We start from the raw sequence: 19,958 nt of genomic DNA, 5'->3' as shown, positions 1-19,958 counted from the left end.
CCCTCGTGATCCGGCCACTTGGGACAGCCCACAAGTTTTTGATGAGGTTTCGAACTGGAGAAGAATCCTGGAAATCCGCAAAACCACTTTCAAGGCGTTTCCACGAACCACGCTTCTGTACCTGGTGGTCCAGTTACACCTTTATGGAAGACCTGAGCCGCCCAGGATCGGCCAATTCAAATGAATCTTTCAACGTAAGCGAGTCTTTAGTCCCACCAAGAGAGCTGAAGGCAGCAGGTCAGAGTCAAGTTTCCTTCGACGGGCTGCTGCAACGGCCTCTTCTGCTCAGGCAGGACGTGAAATGGGGATGCGGTGGCCAGCTCTGGCCAGCTGGCATGGTTCTCGCCAAATATCTTCTCCGTCAACACCAATCCACACTTTCCAATAAGACAATGTTCGTGCCTTTGTCACCCTCTTATCCCTTTCAGATGAAGAGTTGGAGAGAAATCTCCCGAGTCATCTACTAGCCCTATCATTCCCAGAAACGACGTTTGACTAACTTATGAGAACTAGTGTTGAGCTCGGAGCTGGCGGTGGGCTTGTTGGGTTAGGCGTTGCTTCCGGCTGTGAAATCGGTCCATCCCCCATCTTTATTACGGACCAAGCACCCATGCTTCCTCTCATGAAAGCCAATATCGCACTCAACAACCTCTCCTCCACCGTTCGCGCTATGGTGTTAGATTGGACCGAACCGATCCCAGATGGTATTCCCAAGCATCCAGACATTATTCTCGCTGCCGACTGCGTCTACTTTGAGCCCGCCTTCCCTTTTTTGATATCGACCCTGCACGGCCTTCTCGGCCCTGATTCAGTTTGCTATCTTTGCTTCAAAAAGCGCAGGCGGGCAGATGTACGATTTGTCAAACTAGCGAAAAGGGCGTTTCAACTTACCGAAATCAACGATGACCCTGACGCAGCCACATATAAGCGGGAGAATATCTTTATTTACACTATACAATCGAAATCTGGACCCAATGGAGCAGCTAGTGACACCCCCCAAGGGATATCAAGGAACAACAGAAACGAGGACTGGGCGCGGTTTAATAACAAAGCTTAGTAGCAGCCAACACCAAGTTATAAATGTACAGCCGGTTCCTAGAGCCTTAGAGGCTGCCAGCCCTCTCATTCCACTCTAAACAAAAGGTCACGGCGGCCCAGCTACAGACGACCTGAAACTATAACTTCATCGTATGGGCGCCGTTCCCATCGCGGGGACCCGTGACCTTAACCCCATTTATATCCATTACCTCACCCTCTTTCCCAATCAACTTAACACCACCCTTTTTGAGATCCGATACGATTTGTTGCTGCTCGACCGCTTTTCTGGACTGCTGTTTGGAAGGCTTGGTGGACGACTGGCTCTGCTTTTTCTGCCGGCGCCTCAGCCTGGCCTTGTCTTCTCTGGTCATTTCCTCCTTCCTAACCGGCAATCCATTCCTCATCACAACTTCACCAGCAGCTCTTACGGTATCTCCCGGCGCGTAGATCTCCTGTGGCGCGAGCGTCGCCGAAACGCGTACGGCACCGCTTGCAGAGGGCTGAGCATCCTCCATCGTAATTGTTGCGATATCCGTAACCACATTGATGCTTGCTTGCGGCGCTTTGGGTTTGTAATGCCAGTTTGAGAGCGTATCTAGCTGAGAACTTACGTCCCTCCACAGGTTGGTAATTTCGGCATGTTCTTTCAAGAGCTTCTGGTTCTTCGGGTCAACGTAGTTTGGATCCATAGCCCGAAGATGATCTGTTTCGTACAGCTCTGCGAGACTCTGTTGCGGTTTGCTATCTTCAAGTTCAGCTCGGGCCTTTTGAGTGGCCTGGCGATCCGATAGCCCAGGTCGGCGGCGTGTGACTTCGTCAAACTCTTTGGCAATGATTCGCCGTTTAATCAAGTCCTCAATACTCTCGGAAAGTTCCGTTGTTACAACGGGCACGGGCTTCCCAATCCTCTCGAAATCCAGGTCCTCCTCTATGAGCGAATTCGTGGGTCTCTCTGCTGCCCTGGCCTCGCCAGAGAGCGTCCACTCTTTCTTCGCAACATTCGCGGCCTCCAACCGGCGAATCTCGTCCGCTATGCGTGCACGCTGCTTCTCGTGTGTTGACCGATTGATTTGAGGGCCATCAGATGTAGTAAACTCGTTTTCGCTCTCTTCGGCTGACATCTCATCATCAAACAGATCACGTCGAACATCTGCCATTGCACGATCAACATCGTCTTCGGAAATGATCTCAGTTGGTTGAGTTTTAGGGAGAGGACGTGCTTTTTTGGTCGATGGTTTACGGGGTGGAGGTGCAAAGAAGTCGGCATACATGATATCGCTTGTATTCGAGAAACCGCCCCCCATATTAGCAGCACGTGGGTCATTCCCGTCAAGATCGGACTCGTCGTGAGCTACTATGCTGTCGAAAGTTGGGCCTTCCTCTTCGTCGTTTTCGCTTGCGTCATCATAGAAACCATCGGCCTCCGTTCGCGACGGGAGATTCAAGCCTCCTACACCTAAAGGGTCGGTATGCCAGTCAACCTCGTCTTCATCGCTTTCATCGTCGACGTCACCTCGGGCGTCTTGTCGCTCAAAGAGCTCCGTTTGTTTATTGAAGTCATCAATGGAAAAGAAGCCATCATTCAATCCAAACCGATCTTCAACATAAGCTTCATGTTTACTGGGATCCTCGTCAAACGAGGTGCCACTCGATGAACTATCCGCACTGTCGCTCGGAGTGATTTTTTCCGCCTCAGTGTCGACTTGCGGCCTATCTTCATCACTGCCATCGCTTGATGAATTCACAGTACCCTCCAAGCCACTCGTGGGGTCGTCATCTTCGGCGCTATCATCATACAGGGATGGGTCATCAACGAAAGCTGAGTTTCCCAGAAGTCCACCGACGGATGATCGTATGTTGCGAGCCCACTTAGAATAATCGCGTCCGATTTCCTGATCGGCTGCATTGAAGATACGCAAAGCCTGCTCCCAGATCTGGTCCGAGGTGAACCCATCGACATATAACTGGTTCAACCGCAAAATAGTCGTCATATCCTGCTCATCCCCGGACCTTTTCCATTTTCTATTGATACGCTGGCGAGTAGTTTGAGAGTCGCTAACTGACGTAGCGAGTGAATCCAAGAAGAATTTCGAGGTATCCAGTATGCTAGTTCGCAGCTTTTTCGTTGGACGAAGGAAGTCCCAAGGCATCGATAACGACATATTGAGACTCTCAGGGCCCAGGTCCATAGCTTCGGGTTTAGGTAGGCCTCGAGCAGAATTACCCGGGCGCATTATGAGAAGTGGTCGTTGATATCGTCCGTAAAGATAGGATAACGGAGTGGGAAAGACAGGAGAGGTAATATAAACTTCATGCGACTTATGAAGACAAATAAAATTGTGTTTTAATGATTGCAAGGCGAGCGCCTTGAAGATGGAAAAAAAGTTCGCCAGGGCGGAAAAGGACAAGTCACGGGACTCGGAATAAATTGTGGGACTCGAGAGTTGGCAACAAAGCGCCCGAGGTGCATCGACTCCATCTTCAAGTCAACCTGAAACCGGAGACCCAAGTTTGTTTTTTGGGTCCCTTTATAAGAGGATTTTTTTTGTAATCAACTTGCGTTCACTAAGTAAAACAAACTGGACGGCCTGGGAACGAGGTATCGCGCTGCTTGCGCTGGCCAACGCTCCAATGAAAACAGCTAGGAAAGAGAGATTTACTGGCAACCTACAATCGCGAAGCGCAGCTGTCATCTATTTGCGCTTCGCGTAGGGCGGCCTGATGCGATGCCGAATCTCAGACCAACCCCAATTTTACGAAGATTTTGGGCACCAAAAAATTTGAAGAATTTTTGGCGTGTCAATTGACGAAACCTGTACATGGTCTTGTGAGAAGATATCTAATGTCACATCGCACCCGCTGCACTAGTACAATCCAATCAGAAGAAACTAACGCCGGTACCACATTCGGGTTATTCTTGTGTGCCTCATCTTCTTTTGAAGCTGAAAAATCCCGTACATCAGGGCTTCGGAGGTAGGCGGGCCTTGAGGAAACCGTCAGTCGGTGAAGGGTAAAGTGCCAGGATTAACATACATCCAGGAACATAGACGTCGACGGGGACGATTCTATCACAGCCACGGACAACCGAGTAGCTGTAGTGGTAGTAGCCGCCGCCATTGGCACAGCTCCCCATACTGATAACCCATCGAGGATCGGGCATCTGGTCGTAAACTTGTCTGAGGGCCGGCGCCATTTTATTCGTCAACGTACCAGCAACTATCATGACATCCGATTGTCGTGGTGAGGCTCTGAAAATAATTCCTAGACGATCCTGGTCGTAACGAGGAGTAGACAAGTGCATCATCTCAACGGCGCAGCAAGCAAGACCGAAAGTCATTGGCCATAGCGAACTTTGGCGTGCCCAGTTCGCAACTTGGTCAAGTGTTGTCCTTCAAATATATCGTTAGCCCATAGCGCTTCTGTGAAATGGTTTATAAACCGGGACTACTCACAGGACGTATTGCATCGCACCCTCTTTCTTCTCCTGACTTGGTAAGGGTACCTCCCTCCGAACCTTGCCAGACACAGTTAGCGGTTGCGCAGCATTACCCCGTTGTTCAAGCGCAGACGCGGCTTTTGTCGAAGACGTCCACATTAACGCTGCTCGCTGGACTCGGTGCGCGCACAGAGCTCGATCAAGACGCACTATCAAAGGTGAGCGGAGGGTAAAGTGATGGCAATCCGAATTCGTACCACGAAGGGTGCGTGGCGATGCACGACATGATAGCGAGAGCATATTGTTGTTGATGAAGCCAAGTGAGGTGGTTAGGGAATGCCTCAAAACCATGGAGCTTGATCTCTGATTGATTCGGAACAATTGGAGGACAAGGTTGGTTTTGCACCAAAAGGTGAAGGTGGGAAACTGTTTGCGTTAGTGGTCATAATCGACTGACGAACCGCCAAGAGGCTACCCGCCACTGAGAAACAGGCTTGAGAACCAGGGCTTATTTATTGGGTTCTGATGAGCGACAAAAGGGTTGGAGCGAAATGAAATATTTCTTGTCTTGTCTTGCTGTGGTTGTCGAGTTCAGCAGTTACCGCTTAATTATAATATAGCTCTCCTGCGTTGACAACTAGTTACTATTATCTTTGACTCCACAAAAGCTGGCTGTGTTAACCAGAGTGCCTATATTAACAGGCCTGTCTGTGCCCAGGAGCAGCCGCTGGCTCCAACCTCTCTAACTGTTCCAGGCTCAATATTCAAGGACCTCGCAATTATTATTGGGAGGTTCCAAGTCCACTGGGGCTGGCCCGCATCCTTAACGGCCAGCAAGGACCCACCGTTGGTTCTCTTGATTGGACGGGCCGTGATGATTCCCGATATCATCGATGCTGAAGCGCTCTGGACGACTTTCCCATATCCCAAAAGTCCTCAGATACTCGGACCCTCGAAGATCCCGAAATAATAAATCCCCAACTTCACCCCGGTAAAATCCCCGTCCGTTTGAACCTCGTGCATCAATTATTCACTAGCAAGACAGAACCTGCCAAGATTCATTCCTGGCCGTAAAGAAAAGTGAAGGGTACGAAGACAAACCAACCGCTTTGTACAATGCTAGGGCCAAGAATTGCCTGCATTGGTGTGATTGGGAAAGCTGTAAGATAGCACTTATAACCTTGGGGCACCGCTGGGGGCTGACACCATAGAAGGATAACCCGTTGCACATATCTCTGTTTCCGCCCTCTCTCAATTCAACCATTGAATTTTCATTTCTGTTGAACTCATCACTCGACATATTTGAAATCCGCCAGAAGCAAACATCGATCGATCAGGACCTTGGTTTACTCCACGCGGTTGATGAGAGGCTCGCATCCTTTGGCTGGTTAACAACCACCGGGGTCAAATTCCTTATCGTCGTTGACTTCATCGGTGAACAGAGTGGGAATGAAGCCCGAGGAACCGCACACCCTAGCTTCAGGGAATCGGATCTAAAACCGGTATGCCGCGCAGTGTCACCGCACACCCCCCCCCCTCCCCCCCCAAGGCCTGAGTGCCGGATTCACCTCATTCTAATCTTTAGCTAAGTCCCTATATGCGGACGCTGCAGGTCTGACAAGCTAACTGATTTGGACTACAGGCCTTCAGAGCATTGCATGCTGCTTACATACAGCTCCTGCAAAACCCGTTCTACTCCCCAGATGATTATGTCGCCATGACAAGCGGGCCCATCCAAGCTGCGAAACCCGTGCACATCACAGACCGAAAGTTTGTCGCCGAAGTTAAGCGAATTGGCAGCTCTTGGGTGCCTGGGGCTACCAGTATATAAGGGAACCCCGTCATAGCGCTCACACTTCCACTATACCACGTCTAGGCGCCCCGCTCGAACCGCGACAGCAAGTGTAGTCTGCGTGCCGCATGTACGTGCTGTTTTGCATATAGCTTGTGTAGCTAATCGAAACCCCACGCCTCCAGTCAGACCAGTGTTCTTACGCAAAGAGGCCCTCGGCTGTGTCTATCTTTTGAGGAGTGGAAGCAGGGTGATATCTTGTCAATTTCTCACCCCGAGAAGTGCGCAGGCATGGGAACTACTCATCCTCAAAAGCGATTCGCAGGCATATTAGGTGGTTCAGATTTATGACCCAGCACTGAAGAGTATTGGAACACATAACATGATTTCACAACCCCCGGTATTATCTCTAAATTAATACAGTGACAACACTGGCAGGGTGTACATGCATGGTATCGTTACCAGATTTCTGACAGAATTCAGTCAGGTAACACATCATGTTCTGTATTTTCCAGACCAACAAGAATCTCCTCAACATCACGGGAATCACAGATACCCCAGACTCCACCCCCCTTAGCCGTCACCCTCCCAACCTCTTTCCCGACTAAATTCCTCCCGACTTTTCCTGGTCCAATGCCGATCCAGCGCTTTACCCCTCGCTCCTGATCTAGATACCGTATACTATCCCACCATCTCACCGTATCGACACATTGCCGTGACAATAGCTCCTTTAGTCTATCCTGGGAAGTAAACGGGAGTCCGGAGACATTCGATACACATGGTAAATCGGCAGGAAAAGTAACAGGAGTGTCTTCAAGGGCGCGTCTCATGTATTCCGCGGCTGGTGCCATTATAGGACTGTGGAAAGGACTTTCACTTTTCAGCCTCACGGCCCGGGGGTCGTGGCCACTAAATTGACGAAGTTGGACAAGGAGGGTCTTAATTCGCTCGATGCTGCCGCTCAGGACTATCTGGTTTCTCGAATTAATATTCGCGACAACCACTTGTTGGATGGGGGATATTGTTGAAGGGTCGTCGTTGAACTCGGATAGTGAGGGACTTAGGAATTCGTGGATAGCAGTGAGCAATCCATCCATGTGCTCGGGTTCGCAGACCAGTGCAATCATGCCGTAATCCTCACCGGACTCACTGGCCGCTTGTCGCGTACACTGAGACATAATCTCAGCTCGCCGCCGAACCAACCTCAAAGCATCGTTGAAACGGATATATCCGCCCGCGACCAGCGCGGAAAATTCACCCAAACTATGGCCAAGGGTTACATCCACACGTGTTGTTGTATCAAAGCCGAACTTTGATTCTAATATTCGAAGAATTAATATCGAGGTCGCCATGATGGCGGGTTGTGAGTTTTCAGTCTTGTTCAGCTCCGAATTCGGGCCTTCGGCGATGATTTGGGACAGCTTGAACCCCAGAATGGAGTCCATCTCGTCCAAGAATCTGACGGAAATGTCCGGAAACCTGTCAATCCATGGATGGGCCATTCCAACTCGCTGCACTCCATGGCCTAAAACAGAATGAGCCACTCCAGGGCAAAATGATGCATGAACAATGCCGACTAACCTGGAAAAAATAGAGCCGTGCGCAATGGGCGCATGCTATTGTGGTTAGCTGCGAATCGTCTCTGGAATTTCCCACCCGAGATTGTCTTGTGACGGCCATGGTATAGGAATTCCCTCAAGTAACAGCCTGTACTCCATTAGTATGTTGGGGCAAGTAACCTTGCTCGAATTTTACCTGCTCACCCCTCCTGAGATGCAAAGACATCCTGTCAAGATCATAGGTAATAACAATGATATCCCTTGTGATGTGTAGTAGCAGGAAAGTTAAAAGGGTGAAAATTTGGCATTATGAGTTGACATTCCTGGTAAAATCCAACACACCAAGATTCTTAAACAATGTTGGTCGCGAGTGAGGTTGAAACAAGACAATCTCTAGATCATGTGACATGACAATTGCGGGGAATGGGTCTGCAGGTGGGCTCCTGCATGAGTCGGGAGAATTGGATCCTCTCATTGCAAGGGTCATCAAGGCTGGTGACGCAACCCAGTTCACCGTGTAAATCGCGATTCCCATGTCTCGTTCCCAGTGTATATAGCGAGGAATCTGGGAGACTTTGCAACATACAGTAGTTGCTAACTTCAGGCTAAATCAAGATCCATAGCTCACAAATGCAAAAGTATTTCATCACACGGGATCATCGAACGTTCCTCCAGGCCCGGCGAGGCTCAAGCCTTGCGGGCTTGCCAAGGCTCACAGCTCCCACTCACCGCCAGGCAATTATTTTATCTTATTGGTTAAAGACTGACCAATGGGAATAAGTTTGGCCACTCGCCGCCTGACAATCACGAAGTACGAGTACCTCAAACCAATGTTGCCATCCATAACATGATTGTCTGAGGCTTCTCAGCAGCGGAGAAAGTGTCGAAAACCCAACCAGGAGGTTCCACACTTTATTTGCTGTACTGAGCCCAATTCTCCTCCATGTGCAAGCTAAATCGAAATATTCTTCTTGAATGTGGTTTGTTTGTTTTTCCAGTGATTATTGACGATGTTTGCCCCAAAGGCCGCGACGTCTGCGGGATCTCATCGAAATTCGCGAAGACGCCAGCGTACAAGCTCCGGCGAGTCTATCAAACCACCCAATGCTAAAAGGCAACGATCAACTCTACGTCAAAGTGATACACTCAGGACGGAGAACCTAACAGAGCACGATCCTGATTACAGGCCGTTGGAGCGGACGGCCGCGACTGGCCGAAATGATTTAGACCCAATCACCCCGACCGACAGCGATATTCAGAAGACTATTCCAATAAGGACGACTAAGAAAGCCGAAAAACGAAATGCCACCGACCCGGTCGTATTGGTTCGTTAATTCTCTTCCAACTTAGGGGCTCGCTCCTGCGTTTGACTAACATAATCACTTCTAGTCGAAAACAAATTTCTACACAGTATCCCAATTACCGTCCCTACCAGATCAGATTCGTAGCCTTGAATCAGGTACGTACCATCATTCATACAAAGGTAGGTCACTAAGGCCGGGGAAACAGAACCTTGCAGGACCTACTTCGCGCCAAGTCATGGTTTTGGACTCATTATCACGCAGTCCGAGGCCATCGTCTGGCCATACTCAGCTTTAACCTCATCACCCGCGCCTACCGACATATTCCGGCTTTCAATACCTGAGGCTTACAGGGAGAGCAGTGAAATAGCACCTTTTGGGGTTATCTTGTCCACTGTAGCTAGCTCGACCCCTGGACTTATGCTCCTGATGCCTCATAACGGAAAGATTATATACTGGGAAACTGTATCCTGCGCCGCATCTCTAGGTCTTCCGAGACAGAAGCAAACAGGGCTTCAGGGTTTTATTGCAGGAATGCTCTCAGGTGAACACGTGACAGATGTAGTGAATGGAGAGCCTTCTGGTGTCATAGCCACATTCTCGTCCGGCCGAGTGGCCCATGTTACTGTCAGAGACTCTCAGGGAAGACCAACCGTGGCCGTGAATTTTTTGAAGAATTCATCAAACGTCGGTGGTATTGGATTCTTTGGTGGCATCAAGAACGTGCTTGGCAGTGGGTTCTGGAGGAAAGAAGTTGCCGCTGTGCGCGCGGGCGAATCTTATCAACGGGGACAACGAGACATCATAATTGCAACATCAGCAGGTTTGGTGGAGATTTGGGATACACACTGGAATAATGGCAGTATACTGAAAAGGCAATTCGACATCAGAGAGGACTTGCGCAAAACTCTAGCCGCTCACAGTTTGGATCAGAATTCTGGTTGCGAAGTCAGGGTCTGGGATCTCGCATTTTCTGCCTGCAAGCCTGACATTGATGCTCCACGCGGAGAGATTGGTCAATCATGGCAAATATCAGTTTTGGTGGGCCTATTCTCCGGATCAAATCTCCGGGGTGTATTCGTCGCCCAATTGAGGCTTTCGGAGAGTATTTATATCGTCTCTACGAATCCTATCAGCGCGCATATCATTCCCGCCGGTATAGACAAATTCCAACCACGCCTATTCGTTCCAAGCCCCGGCGAAACGGCATTCATTGTGCTAGAGAAGTCAGTTGTATTGCTGTCATTGGTTGGCTTCGAAGCCTCGCCGAGCTCGCAGCTTCTCATCGACAACGGACAAACCCAGGCATTTTACGATACAATCAACTTCCGCGCTGGAAAAGCCTACGAGATAGTGGGAGCTGGATTTGAAGACCGAAGTGACAACTGTTCTGTTCCAGCTTGCTTGCTCATGATTCGAGACTTCGGAGTGATCCGTGTATCTGCTTTGCCCCGGCATGAGACTGCAAGTACGACAGAAACTGCCGAAATCACTGCTCGGCATAAAATCGAACAAGCGATTTTCTATGGTACCATGCTAGGGAACCCGTTGAATTTGTCGAGTGAAAACGACTTAAATTTCCCTATTAAAGAGATCGAGGAGGCAACTCTGGGAATCTGCCAGGACTTGCTTCAGTCTTCCTCAAGTTTTATTCCAACAGCAGCTATTTCCGTGGATCAGAATCTAAGACTGCGCGCGAAGGCTCTAGATGATCTTTCGCGCCTCTTGATGGAACAGAATAAGATTCTTAGTCGTCAAATTTGGTGGGAGTTATTATGGGGTGCAGAGAAAATTGCGGCTCAACGCGCAATTTGGAAGTTGGAGGAGAGCGCCAGAAAATGCAAACCCGCAGGGCCAACGTTCCTTGCCCATGTTTTAGGGCTAATGAGTGAGAAGTTCAAAACGAAACTGGGGCGCGGGAATGAGACGAGTGATGCAGTGCGCCACTGGTTTCTATACGACACCTATCGAATGGAGCATATTGTACCCTGGATTTTTCAAGCGATAAAACCTCAGAAAAGCAATGCCTCAAAGCAGATGCGGCGAATGGCAGAACACGTCTTGGAAGCCAGTGAGCTGTCCTTAGCAGTCCTGGAGACAGCATTCAAGTATCGAGATGAACATGCGACCAGGTTCGGGATCGGAGATGGCTACCTGGAAGAAGGAGTTTTGATAACCGGCTATGAAGACCTCCCAGAGTTCTGGACCTCTCACAGCATCAGTTTTTCGGAGACTGGCCATTTGTTAAATCTTGAGCTCGACAGCTGCAGAGCTTGGGCACATCAGACACCAACCGGCGCGGAGGCATCAGATCAGCTAGTTATTGGGAGGATTTCCCGGAACAGCGCTCGGCACCTTCAAGTCCTAGGTCAAATGTATTCTGAGCGAACTCGGTGGCTCTCGGCTCAGGAGGACCAGAAGCGAGTCGATGAAGCCATCGCGACCAAGCAGTCGCACACTAAACAGCAGAGATGGCAGCTTTTCAAGCTAGCTGGCATTGGACAATTGGAGGAGGCGATAAATCTAGCGGAGAAATTTCGAGACATGAGCGCCCTGGTGGAGCTAATCATTGAACTCCAGGACCATAAAAAGGGCGATGTTTTCGCTCAAGTCACCCCCGAAGACGCACCAGGCCGAAATCAGCACGCATCCGCAGAGCTTGAGATGAAAATCACCCATTATTTCGAGAAATTCGGAGAGCCATGGGCTGACGCATTTTTTCATCGTCAAATAACAATGGGCCAGTCAGGAATCTTGTTTTCCATGAAAAAGTTCCAACCATTTATTACCCACTTCTTGCATAAGCATCCAGCTTATTCCAGGCTCCGTTGGATCAATGATGTGATAGGTGAAGCCGACTATGCATCCGCCGCTAAGACTCTAGAAAATCTCGCTCTGGAAAATGAACAAGATATCTGGGGTCGTAGAGTTGAGCTTTCTCTGGCGAAACTCGCCAATCTAGCAACATTGGAGAAGGGTTCTTCAGATTCTCAACCTCTACAAGCCAACATCAGGCGCCTAGAGGACGTGGCGGAGATAAGCGCCGTTCAAGAAGTTATCTACGCACACATCTCACCGGTACTGCAAGGCGCCATTGACCAGAAGGCTGAGATTGATTTAGTTACCGACCACTTTGCGAATTCCATTGCTCGGGATCGGCCATCTTTACACGAGTTACTCGGAGAGGCACTTGCTGGGGTAGTGTCTCGAAAAGTGCTAAGCCTTGACCAACTCGTCGATATATTAACACTTATAGATCTCAATCAGGACCCAGATGTCGGACAGAATGATTTCCCCGGAAAGGAGTTCTATTTAGCCCTGCGGGTTGTTCGGCTGGGTCTCCCCGCTAGGGACGATCCGAATTACAGCCTTGCTCTCCAGAAACTGATTTGGCGGAGATGTGTCATTGGGAACAATTGGGATGCTACAGGCAAGGTAGTTGAGCAGATGGGTAGCGAGTCCGAGACACTCTTCTATACAACATCACTCTTCCGTACCCTTGTTTTATGCTTAAAGGATAGTATGTGTCCCGCGAAGAAAGATTAAGTTATGCATTCACTGACTCAGTCATAGGACATGAGGACACCAGCAATCCTCCGCTTTATCTTCCCACCTGTCCGCAAGAGGTGCTACTGAGTAACTCAGATTCCGCCTTGTTGTCATCTCGCTTTCGTCCAGAGCAGCGGGCCCGAATTACGCGCGACCTCGAGCTGGAGAATGCCATGCTCTCTCAGTATATGAAGGGCGGTGAACTTGAGTTTTGGTTCAAGAATCTCCTTGCATCGGCGGAGAAAGCAACGCCCTATTCAATTGACAGCAGCCGGACTCCTTCGTCCGCCAGCAACGCAGAAGCCAGCGAAAATCCTTCTAACCAGACAGGGGGTTCAATTCGAAAAGAGCGGCTAAGCTGGCTCTAGCGCGAAACAGGTTTGATGTGACTTTCTCACAGTACTTTTGATCAATACTTTGCCATTCTGCTTCGGAAGAGCTCCATGATATTGTTTTAAGTACCCATCGGGATTGATCGGAATCAAAATAATTCCATTATGACATAGCATATTAAGCATTCGCGATTCACCCAGCATCTACTTTTAACAGAAAATCGATTTCGAATAAATATCTGCAATACAGCTAGCGTACCCCATACATCCACCTTCCCGTGATCGCGAGAAGCTCGAAAAATTCGGCAGGAGTCCCAACTATGGATGGTGCAATGCCCATAGCCACGTACAGATCCGAGCAAGCTTGATCACTCGGCCGCCACATTTCGGTCCGCAGCGTTTTCGGTCTCGCCGCTGCCACTGGTGCCACTACCAGTACTATTGACTTTCATTACAGGCTCCCCATCGATGATAGTTTCAGACAATGGTCCATGCAGACCTTCTTCAAAGACTGGCTCAGGATCAATGGTCTCGAATTTAGTTTTGAAGCCGGACATGCCTTGGAGGCTGCTATTGGAGTGACGTCGGGTGTTCATAAAAGTATATTCGTAGTCTTGGACTTCCTCTCCCGAGCGACCCCTATCCGAGAGCGTCAGCGGCGCGATTCACCCGAGTATCATGAGTTGAGTTCATCCGATCCGAAGTATAAGATGAACATGGCTGGCGAAACGGGTAGAGAGGGGGGAGCACACCAATTTCCTTTACCTCCACCATTTTTTTTAGTTTTCCGGGGATCAGCATCAACAGGGCCAGATTTCGCGAAATAGCGTGGAAGATGTTCATGAGGGTTGTTTACTCCATTTTGGGCTGAGTGGTCCCGGTCATTGACTTTGTGTGAGCGTGTCACTACAAACGATCAGCAATTCGAAAGACAACCAAACCGAACTCGGCCAGCGTCAATTGATTCAGAAATATCGCAGGAAGCCAGGTAAGCGGCTGGAGAAAGGCAGGTTATAAAGTCCAGGAAGACGTACTCTTTGGGCTCAACGGGTATTTTGGCTGTAGATAGTTGGTGATTTCGATAAAATTCTCCTATGGATCTCACGGACTGGTGCATGAGTAGAGAATGCAGGTTGGTGAATGCGTGGTACGGGAAGAGAGAATCGGATGAAGGACTGTCTTACCTCGTCCAACCAGGTCATATGATTACAGCTGGAGCTTTTGGTCACTGTCCAGTATCAAGAGTGTCCAATAGCGGAACAGTTGCATGCTTAAGCCCTGATATGTGAGGAGCAAAGAGACCAATCTGACTCCTACTCGAAACGGAGTCAGTCGTGGCAGGGGCTGGTGGATGTTTCAGGATGGGATGAGTTCATACCAGCGGCCGGCAGTCAAGAGATAAATAAGAGAAAGCCGTTCTTGGTCTGCAATAACCTTGACGTTTCGTGGACTCCGGAAAGGAAGAGTAAACCGGTTTGAACAAGACGAGGAGGCTGCTCTGCGTCTCCTCTGATTAGCCCCATCTGTCTCGTTTGTGAGATTCTGCGAAACATGCTCATGACTTCATCGAATGCAGCTGTTTGCGGGGTAAGTTGCACACTCCCCAGAGGACCCGCAAAAAACCCTGGAGAGGAAGAACAAAACTCTTATTGGCCGACCTCACGTTACGAAAGTTCGAAGGGAAACGATGGTCCGGCAAGGGCCAGACCAAGAAAGACAGTGACCAGAACGTCCGATCACAACCATTCCGGTCGAGGAAGTACAGCTCTCGTCGGAGTCTACTCGAAGCACGGCCTACGGCGACACCAAGTTCGACAAAGCCCCTCTACCATGAATTGAGTCTCAAATCCTGGTCCTCATTTGGGAACCCTGGCGTTTGGGACATGGTTCCGATTTGTTGAAGATGGTGTCCACCGTGGAAGTCAAGGGAAGCGGGGTAATGCTCCAGAGGGGTTTTTGCGCTCCTGCACGGAGACTGCCGGCGGGGCGCTTTTGCATCTGCCGTGCAAAAATTGGGGCGGACGTGTTCACCGCTCCACCAAAATCCGCGCATCTATGTAACAAACTCCCCCCAACCTCTTAACATAGCATATTTGTTGTCAAAACCTCTAGAATAGCTGTTTTTTACTGTTTTTAACAATTCTAAAGCTATTTAGACTGTTAAATCCTGTAGAAATGACTGCTACATGTTAAACCCAGGCCAATTAGCCTATAGAACACGTAATTCTATATAACTTTTGTTATACCTAGATACCACGTGTTAGTCTACTACTACTAGCTAGTTAAAAGTATTAGGATACTTATATACTATATAAAATAACTTAAGTAATAGCTGCCTTGCAGGAAGAAGCTACTTAATAGGGTTTTTAGAAGACCCTAAAGTATTATAGGTTGATATTAACCAAGCTAGTATCTCTATAGATATCTTTTCCTTCTTTTTTGCCTGCATGCAGTTTTATATCTTAATCCTGTTCTTGTTTAATATCTTGCCCGCTCTTGCTGCCTGTAACTACTAAATATATCTGTTTTAACTATAGTAAGCTATTAGTTGCCTCTGGTGCCTTGCTAGCTAATATTAGTAGTAATATAGAGGTTTTGGGTAGTGGCTTTATACCTGAGGATAAGGAGGAAGATAATAAGAAAGAAAAGGAGGAGGAGGAGAAGAAGAAGGAGGAGAAGGAGAATAAGCTTCCATTACTATTAAGTAAGTGTTAGATTAGGGTCCACCGATCAATCCGTAGGAGAACACCTAAGGATATTCTTGACAGGGTAAAGAGAATATAAGATATTTGGGGTCAAACAAAGTATAAAAAAGGCAGATGATCAAAAGTAATTAGTAAATAATAGGTATATTATCAATCTAGTTAATAATAGATAGTAAACAAAACTTCTAAGTACAGGTAATAATAGTCCTTATATATCTAGTCCTTTAATATTCTTGAATACTGTATAATACTTATATTAAAGCACCTGCTCTATTGTATCCAATTATATTAGATTGCTTGATACTATTCTAATGCAGATTAGCCCTAGTGTCATATCACCCGATATAACTAGGTCAGCACATCTTTCCTCTGTTGTGCTGCGGCCTGGCGCTGCGGCACAGCGGATCCATTGGCTGTCAATGTCCAAGTTCTCTGACAGTAAGATGGAGGCACTTGCCTGCTAGTTATATGCTATAAAAAAATAATATAAGAAGGTAGTATACTATAAGAAGTTGCAAGAGGCCTGTAAGGAATATAAGGGCCTTTAACTATCTAATATAATAACCTTAGAGCTTGAGGATAAGTTTTATATTATAATAATAGTTATAGATTTTCTTATAAAATTTTATTTACATATTCATGTAAATAGGAAGTTTATTATATAGAAAATTCTTGTAAATATAACCTATAGAATATTTTTTATATATAATCTTAAGGAAACTATAGCTAGACTATTTAAAAATAAGTACAGGCTATATAAATATAAAGTTATAAAGTATATAGTATTATTCAAGTATAAATTAGGCTATAATGTTAGATTAGGTCCGCCAATCCTTCCAAAGGTAGGAACCTAAGGGTATTCTGGAAGTAAATGAAGAAGAGTATAATTATTAAGGGGGTCAAACAAGTATAGAAAGAGGCAGATGCTCAGGGTTCAGATTAGTAAACAATATGGTATTGTTAATCTGGTTAATAGTAGATAGTAAATAAAACTTCTAGGTATAAGTAATAATAGTCCTTATATAACTCCTTAAATCATGCCTATTATACTCTTTCCCTTTAACAAGCATGTTGGTACTTATCCTTATCATGTTCTTTCTCTTTAACAAGCATGATTGTAGTCTTAATTTGCCCTAGTATTATATTACTTGATATAACTAGATTAGTATATTTTTATTTCTTAATATTATAATATAGAGCTATAGTATAGCAGGATCTATTAGCTATTAATATTTAATTTTCTAACAATCCCCCTTTTTCAAGATCTTTGTCCTTAAAGATATAATAAATAGCGCTTTTTAGGTGAGTTTAGTTACAGCTTACCCTATTCCCTTCTTAATATCTTGGTACTAATTTATAATGTTTTTGTCTTCTAGCGCGCAGAAACAAAATCTTAAATAAAAGGTTAAGGAGAGTGGTTTTACAATAGTTATACCCTGCATCTGCTACTCTTAGTTAGGTAAATCTTGTATAAAATCTAAAAATTCAACTTATTGTAAGGAGTGTATTTAATTATATTGGAAATATATCAAGTCTAAGTTATCCTTTACTAATAGCAAGTAGAAGTATTTAGTTATAGTATAATAAAAGATTTAAGAGAAGAAGATAAAAGTTTAGAATAAAATCTAAGCTTTACAAGACTCTCTTGTTAAACTTCTTGCTTAGTTATATTATCTTTAGAAACAAGAAGATCTTTTTTGTAAATAGGCTGGTAACTTTATTACTCGTGATATAAAAGAAATTAAAGAATTAGAGAAGTTGGAAGAAGAAAAGTGTAAATAAAAGGAAATTAAAAAAGCATAACAAGTATTAGTTATTTTAAATAAAATCTTATAGGCTTTTGTTGCCCAGGCTATTAATACTTTCTTATTGCTTTTTTTAAAGGACTTTTCCTTTAACCAGTTTGTTGCTAGAATTCCAGAATCTTTTTAGGGCAATTAAAATGCCTGATTGATTTCCAAGAGTTGTTTTTAGGTAGGTAACTTTTCCATTTAACAAGATATTAAATCTAACCTTTCTCTATTTATTAGTCTTGGATTCTTTCAACTTTATACTCCTTATTAACCTTAGTTACTTTTGTTAGATTAGGGTCCGCCGATCAATCCATAGGAGAATACCTAAGGATATTCTTGACAGGGTAAAGAGAATATAAGATGTTTGGGACTAAACAAAGTATAAAAAAGGTAGATGATTAAAAGTAATTAGTAAATAATAGGTATATTATTAATCAAGTTAATAATAAATAATAAACAAAACTTCTAAGTATAGGTAATAATAGTCCTTATATATTTATTTTTATAATATTCTTGAGTACTATATAATACTTATATTAGAGCACCCACTCTACTATATCTAATCATGTTAAATTGCCTAATACTACTATAATTTAGATTAGCCCTAGTATTATATTGCCTAATATAACTAGATTAGTATATTTTTCCTTTATTATGCTATAGCCTGGCACTATGGTATAGCAGATCTATTAGCTATTAATATCCAAGTTCTCTAACAATTCCCCTTCTTTAAGGTCTTTGTCCTAAAGATATAATAAATAGTGCTTCCCCCAGGTAAGTTTAGTTATACTTGCCCTGTCTTTTCTTAATATTCTAGTACTGATCCTATTATAGCTTTAAACTCTAGTATCTAAAAATAAAATCTTAAATATTAAATTAAAAAGAGTAGTTTTATAATGGTTACTCCCTGTATCTAGTATTTTTAATTAGATAAATCATGCAAGAAATTAGAAGACTTAAGTTGTTGTAACAAGTATATATAGTTAGGTTAAAAATATATTATCCCTAAGCTATTTTTTTCTAATATAGAATAGAAATATCTTATAATAGTATAGCAAGAGCTCTAATCAAAGGACTTGGAAATTTAAGAGCAGATTAAACTATTACTAGCTTATTTATATTATATCTAAAAACAAGAGCAGCTCCTTAATCACTATATAGGTAATTTTATTTCTTGTAAGATTAAAGAGATCAAGAAATTAGAAAAGTTAGAAAAAGAAAAACACAAATAAAAAGAAATTAAAGAAATATAATAGGTACTAGTTATTCTAAACAAAATCTTGCAGGCCTATATTATATAGACTACTAGCACTTTCTTATTACCTTTTTTAAAGGACTTCTCCTTTAACTAGTTTGTTGCTAGAATTCCAGAATCTTCTTAGGGTAATTAAGATATCTAACAAGTTCCTAAGAGTTATTTTCTAGTAGGTAACCCTTCTATTTAATAAGATACTAAATCTAACTTTTCTCTATTTATTAGTCTAGGATTTGTTTAACTTTATACTTTTTATTAATTTTAGTTGTTTTATTATTAGTATTTTTTAGATTCTTTATTAGTTTAAGCAATAAAATATAGAATACTAGATAAACTTGTATTCTTACTAGTAGTATTAAGTAGTAGTTATTATTTATAAGTTTCTTCTTAATTTTAAATAGTCTATATTTTATAGTATTAAATTTATTACTTAATTATTTATTCTTAATATTAAAATTTTTCTTTTTTATTATTTATTATAGCAGGTAAACTCTCTTTTTTTTTTAAAGTTATAACATGTTCTTATACTTCTTATTATAATAGAATTTTATTTTCTTTTTTATTTATCTAATATTATTAATTATAGATTAGTATAATATCTTTATATAAGTAATATATATTAATATTATATCTAATTATTTTTTAGCTAGTAATAGTTCCTAATATATTCTAGGATTTCTCCTAAGATTTATATAATAAGATATAATACCTATTATTATATTTTTTATATTATTAATCATGAATTAAGCTATAAGTAATAATTCTATCTAATTATCTTGATTCTAGTCTATATAGTATTATAAATACTATTTAATTAATTAAATTATTTTTTTTACTTGTCTATTAGTTTACTAGTAGTTAGTAATAGATATATCTTGTCTTGTTCTACATGCTTTTATAAGTATTTTCCAAAATTTTAATATAAATAGTTTATCTTGGTTAGAAGTTATCTATTTTAATAGTCTAGTTTAAATAAATATTTCTTATAATATTAAATATACTAGCTTTTTTATAGTAATATTTTTTTATATTAGTCTAATAATTATATACTTTATATATTTATATATAACTATAATTATATTTATATATATAATTCCTATAATAGAATTTTTTAATAGTAATAATTCTTAAATAAAATTAACTATAATACTTTCTTATAATTTTATTAGGATTTCTAGTATTTATATCTTGCTATATA

General features: G+C 43.8%; 9 protein-coding genes across 9 annotated transcripts; 4 read left to right on the top strand and 5 right to left on the bottom strand.

The window, feature by feature from the left end:
• Window positions 1–143: 143 nt before the first annotated feature.
• Window positions 144–1,080, top strand: BJX67DRAFT_374815 (putative methyltransferase-domain-containing protein; the record flags this gene model as incomplete). Its single annotated transcript, XM_071031603.1, has 3 exons — window positions 144–394; window positions 514–986; window positions 1,058–1,080. 3 exons carry the CDS (start codon window positions 144–146, stop codon window positions 1,078–1,080), a joined length of 747 nt encoding a protein of 248 aa, XP_070882011.1.
• A 36-nt stretch (window positions 1,081–1,116) lies between these two features.
• Window positions 1,117–3,434, bottom strand: BJX67DRAFT_268030 (rRNA-processing protein MPP10). Its single transcript, XM_071026470.1, has one exon. The coding sequence runs from the start codon at window positions 3,270–3,272 to the stop codon at window positions 1,176–1,178; it is 2,097 nt and encodes a 698-aa protein (XP_070882010.1). The 5' UTR covers window positions 3,273–3,434; the 3' UTR covers window positions 1,117–1,175.
• Window positions 3,435–3,493: 59 nt separating this feature from the next.
• Window positions 3,494–3,861, bottom strand: BJX67DRAFT_364610 (uncharacterized protein). Its single transcript, XM_071030211.1, has one exon. It carries the CDS (start codon window positions 3,729–3,731, stop codon window positions 3,567–3,569), a length of 165 nt encoding a protein of 54 aa, XP_070882009.1. The 5' UTR covers window positions 3,732–3,861; the 3' UTR covers window positions 3,494–3,566.
• On the bottom strand, window positions 3,818–5,038 carry BJX67DRAFT_364606 (NuoB/complex I 20 kDa subunit family protein). Its single transcript, XM_071030210.1, has 4 exons — window positions 4,732–5,038; window positions 4,491–4,683; window positions 4,072–4,427; window positions 3,818–4,021 (listed from the first exon to the last, which is right to left on the bottom strand). The coding sequence occupies exons 1-4, from the start codon at window positions 4,823–4,825 to the stop codon at window positions 3,927–3,929; spliced, it is 738 nt and encodes a 245-aa protein (XP_070882008.1). The 5' UTR covers window positions 4,826–5,038; the 3' UTR covers window positions 3,818–3,926.
• A 552-nt stretch (window positions 5,039–5,590) lies between these two features.
• BJX67DRAFT_385013 (uncharacterized protein) lies at window positions 5,591–6,600 on the top strand (the record flags this gene model as incomplete). The annotated part of the gene is made up of 5 exons (XM_071033779.1): window positions 5,591–5,635; window positions 5,686–5,976; window positions 6,117–6,281; window positions 6,351–6,396; window positions 6,452–6,600. 5 exons carry the CDS (start codon window positions 5,591–5,593, stop codon window positions 6,598–6,600), a joined length of 696 nt encoding a protein of 231 aa, XP_070882007.1.
• A 145-nt stretch (window positions 6,601–6,745) lies between these two features.
• On the bottom strand, window positions 6,746–8,051 carry BJX67DRAFT_374812 (ACP S-malonyltransferase; the record flags this gene model as incomplete). The annotated part of the gene is made up of 3 exons (XM_071031602.1): window positions 6,746–7,791; window positions 7,848–7,973; window positions 8,030–8,051. 3 exons carry the CDS (start codon window positions 8,049–8,051, stop codon window positions 6,746–6,748), a joined length of 1,194 nt encoding a protein of 397 aa, XP_070882006.1.
• A 629-nt stretch (window positions 8,052–8,680) lies between these two features.
• Window positions 8,681–13,226, top strand: BJX67DRAFT_364593 (putative nuclear pore complex subunit Nup133). The gene is made up of 4 exons (XM_071030209.1): window positions 8,681–9,150; window positions 9,215–9,284; window positions 9,335–12,646; window positions 12,700–13,226. The coding sequence occupies exons 1-4, from the start codon at window positions 8,836–8,838 to the stop codon at window positions 13,041–13,043; spliced, it is 4,041 nt and encodes a 1,346-aa protein (XP_070882005.1). The 5' UTR covers window positions 8,681–8,835; the 3' UTR covers window positions 13,044–13,226.
• BJX67DRAFT_364591 (uncharacterized protein) lies at window positions 13,227–14,321 on the bottom strand. Its single transcript, XM_071030208.1, has 4 exons — window positions 14,192–14,321; window positions 14,042–14,099; window positions 13,760–13,913; window positions 13,227–13,646 (listed from the first exon to the last, which is right to left on the bottom strand). Exons 1-4 carry the CDS (start codon window positions 14,207–14,209, stop codon window positions 13,376–13,378), a joined length of 501 nt encoding a protein of 166 aa, XP_070882004.1. The 5' UTR covers window positions 14,210–14,321; the 3' UTR covers window positions 13,227–13,375.
• Window positions 13,891–15,091, top strand: BJX67DRAFT_364583 (uncharacterized protein; the record flags this gene model as incomplete). Its single annotated transcript, XM_071030207.1, has 3 exons — window positions 13,891–14,115; window positions 14,192–14,320; window positions 14,386–15,091. A coding segment is annotated over exon 3 (283 nt), but the record flags the coding sequence as incomplete, so codon positions are not given.
• Window positions 15,092–19,958: the final 4,867 nt, after the last annotated feature.

Source organism: Aspergillus lucknowensis, assembly GCF_044049455.1.
Source record: "Aspergillus lucknowensis strain CBS 449.75 chromosome Unknown BJX67scaffold_57, whole genome shotgun sequence".
In the NCBI taxonomy this organism is placed as follows: Eukaryota; Fungi; Ascomycota; class Eurotiomycetes; order Eurotiales; family Aspergillaceae; genus Aspergillus; species Aspergillus lucknowensis.
The sequence above is the reverse complement of the archived record's forward strand: the minus strand, read 5'-3'. Positions and strand labels throughout refer to the sequence as shown.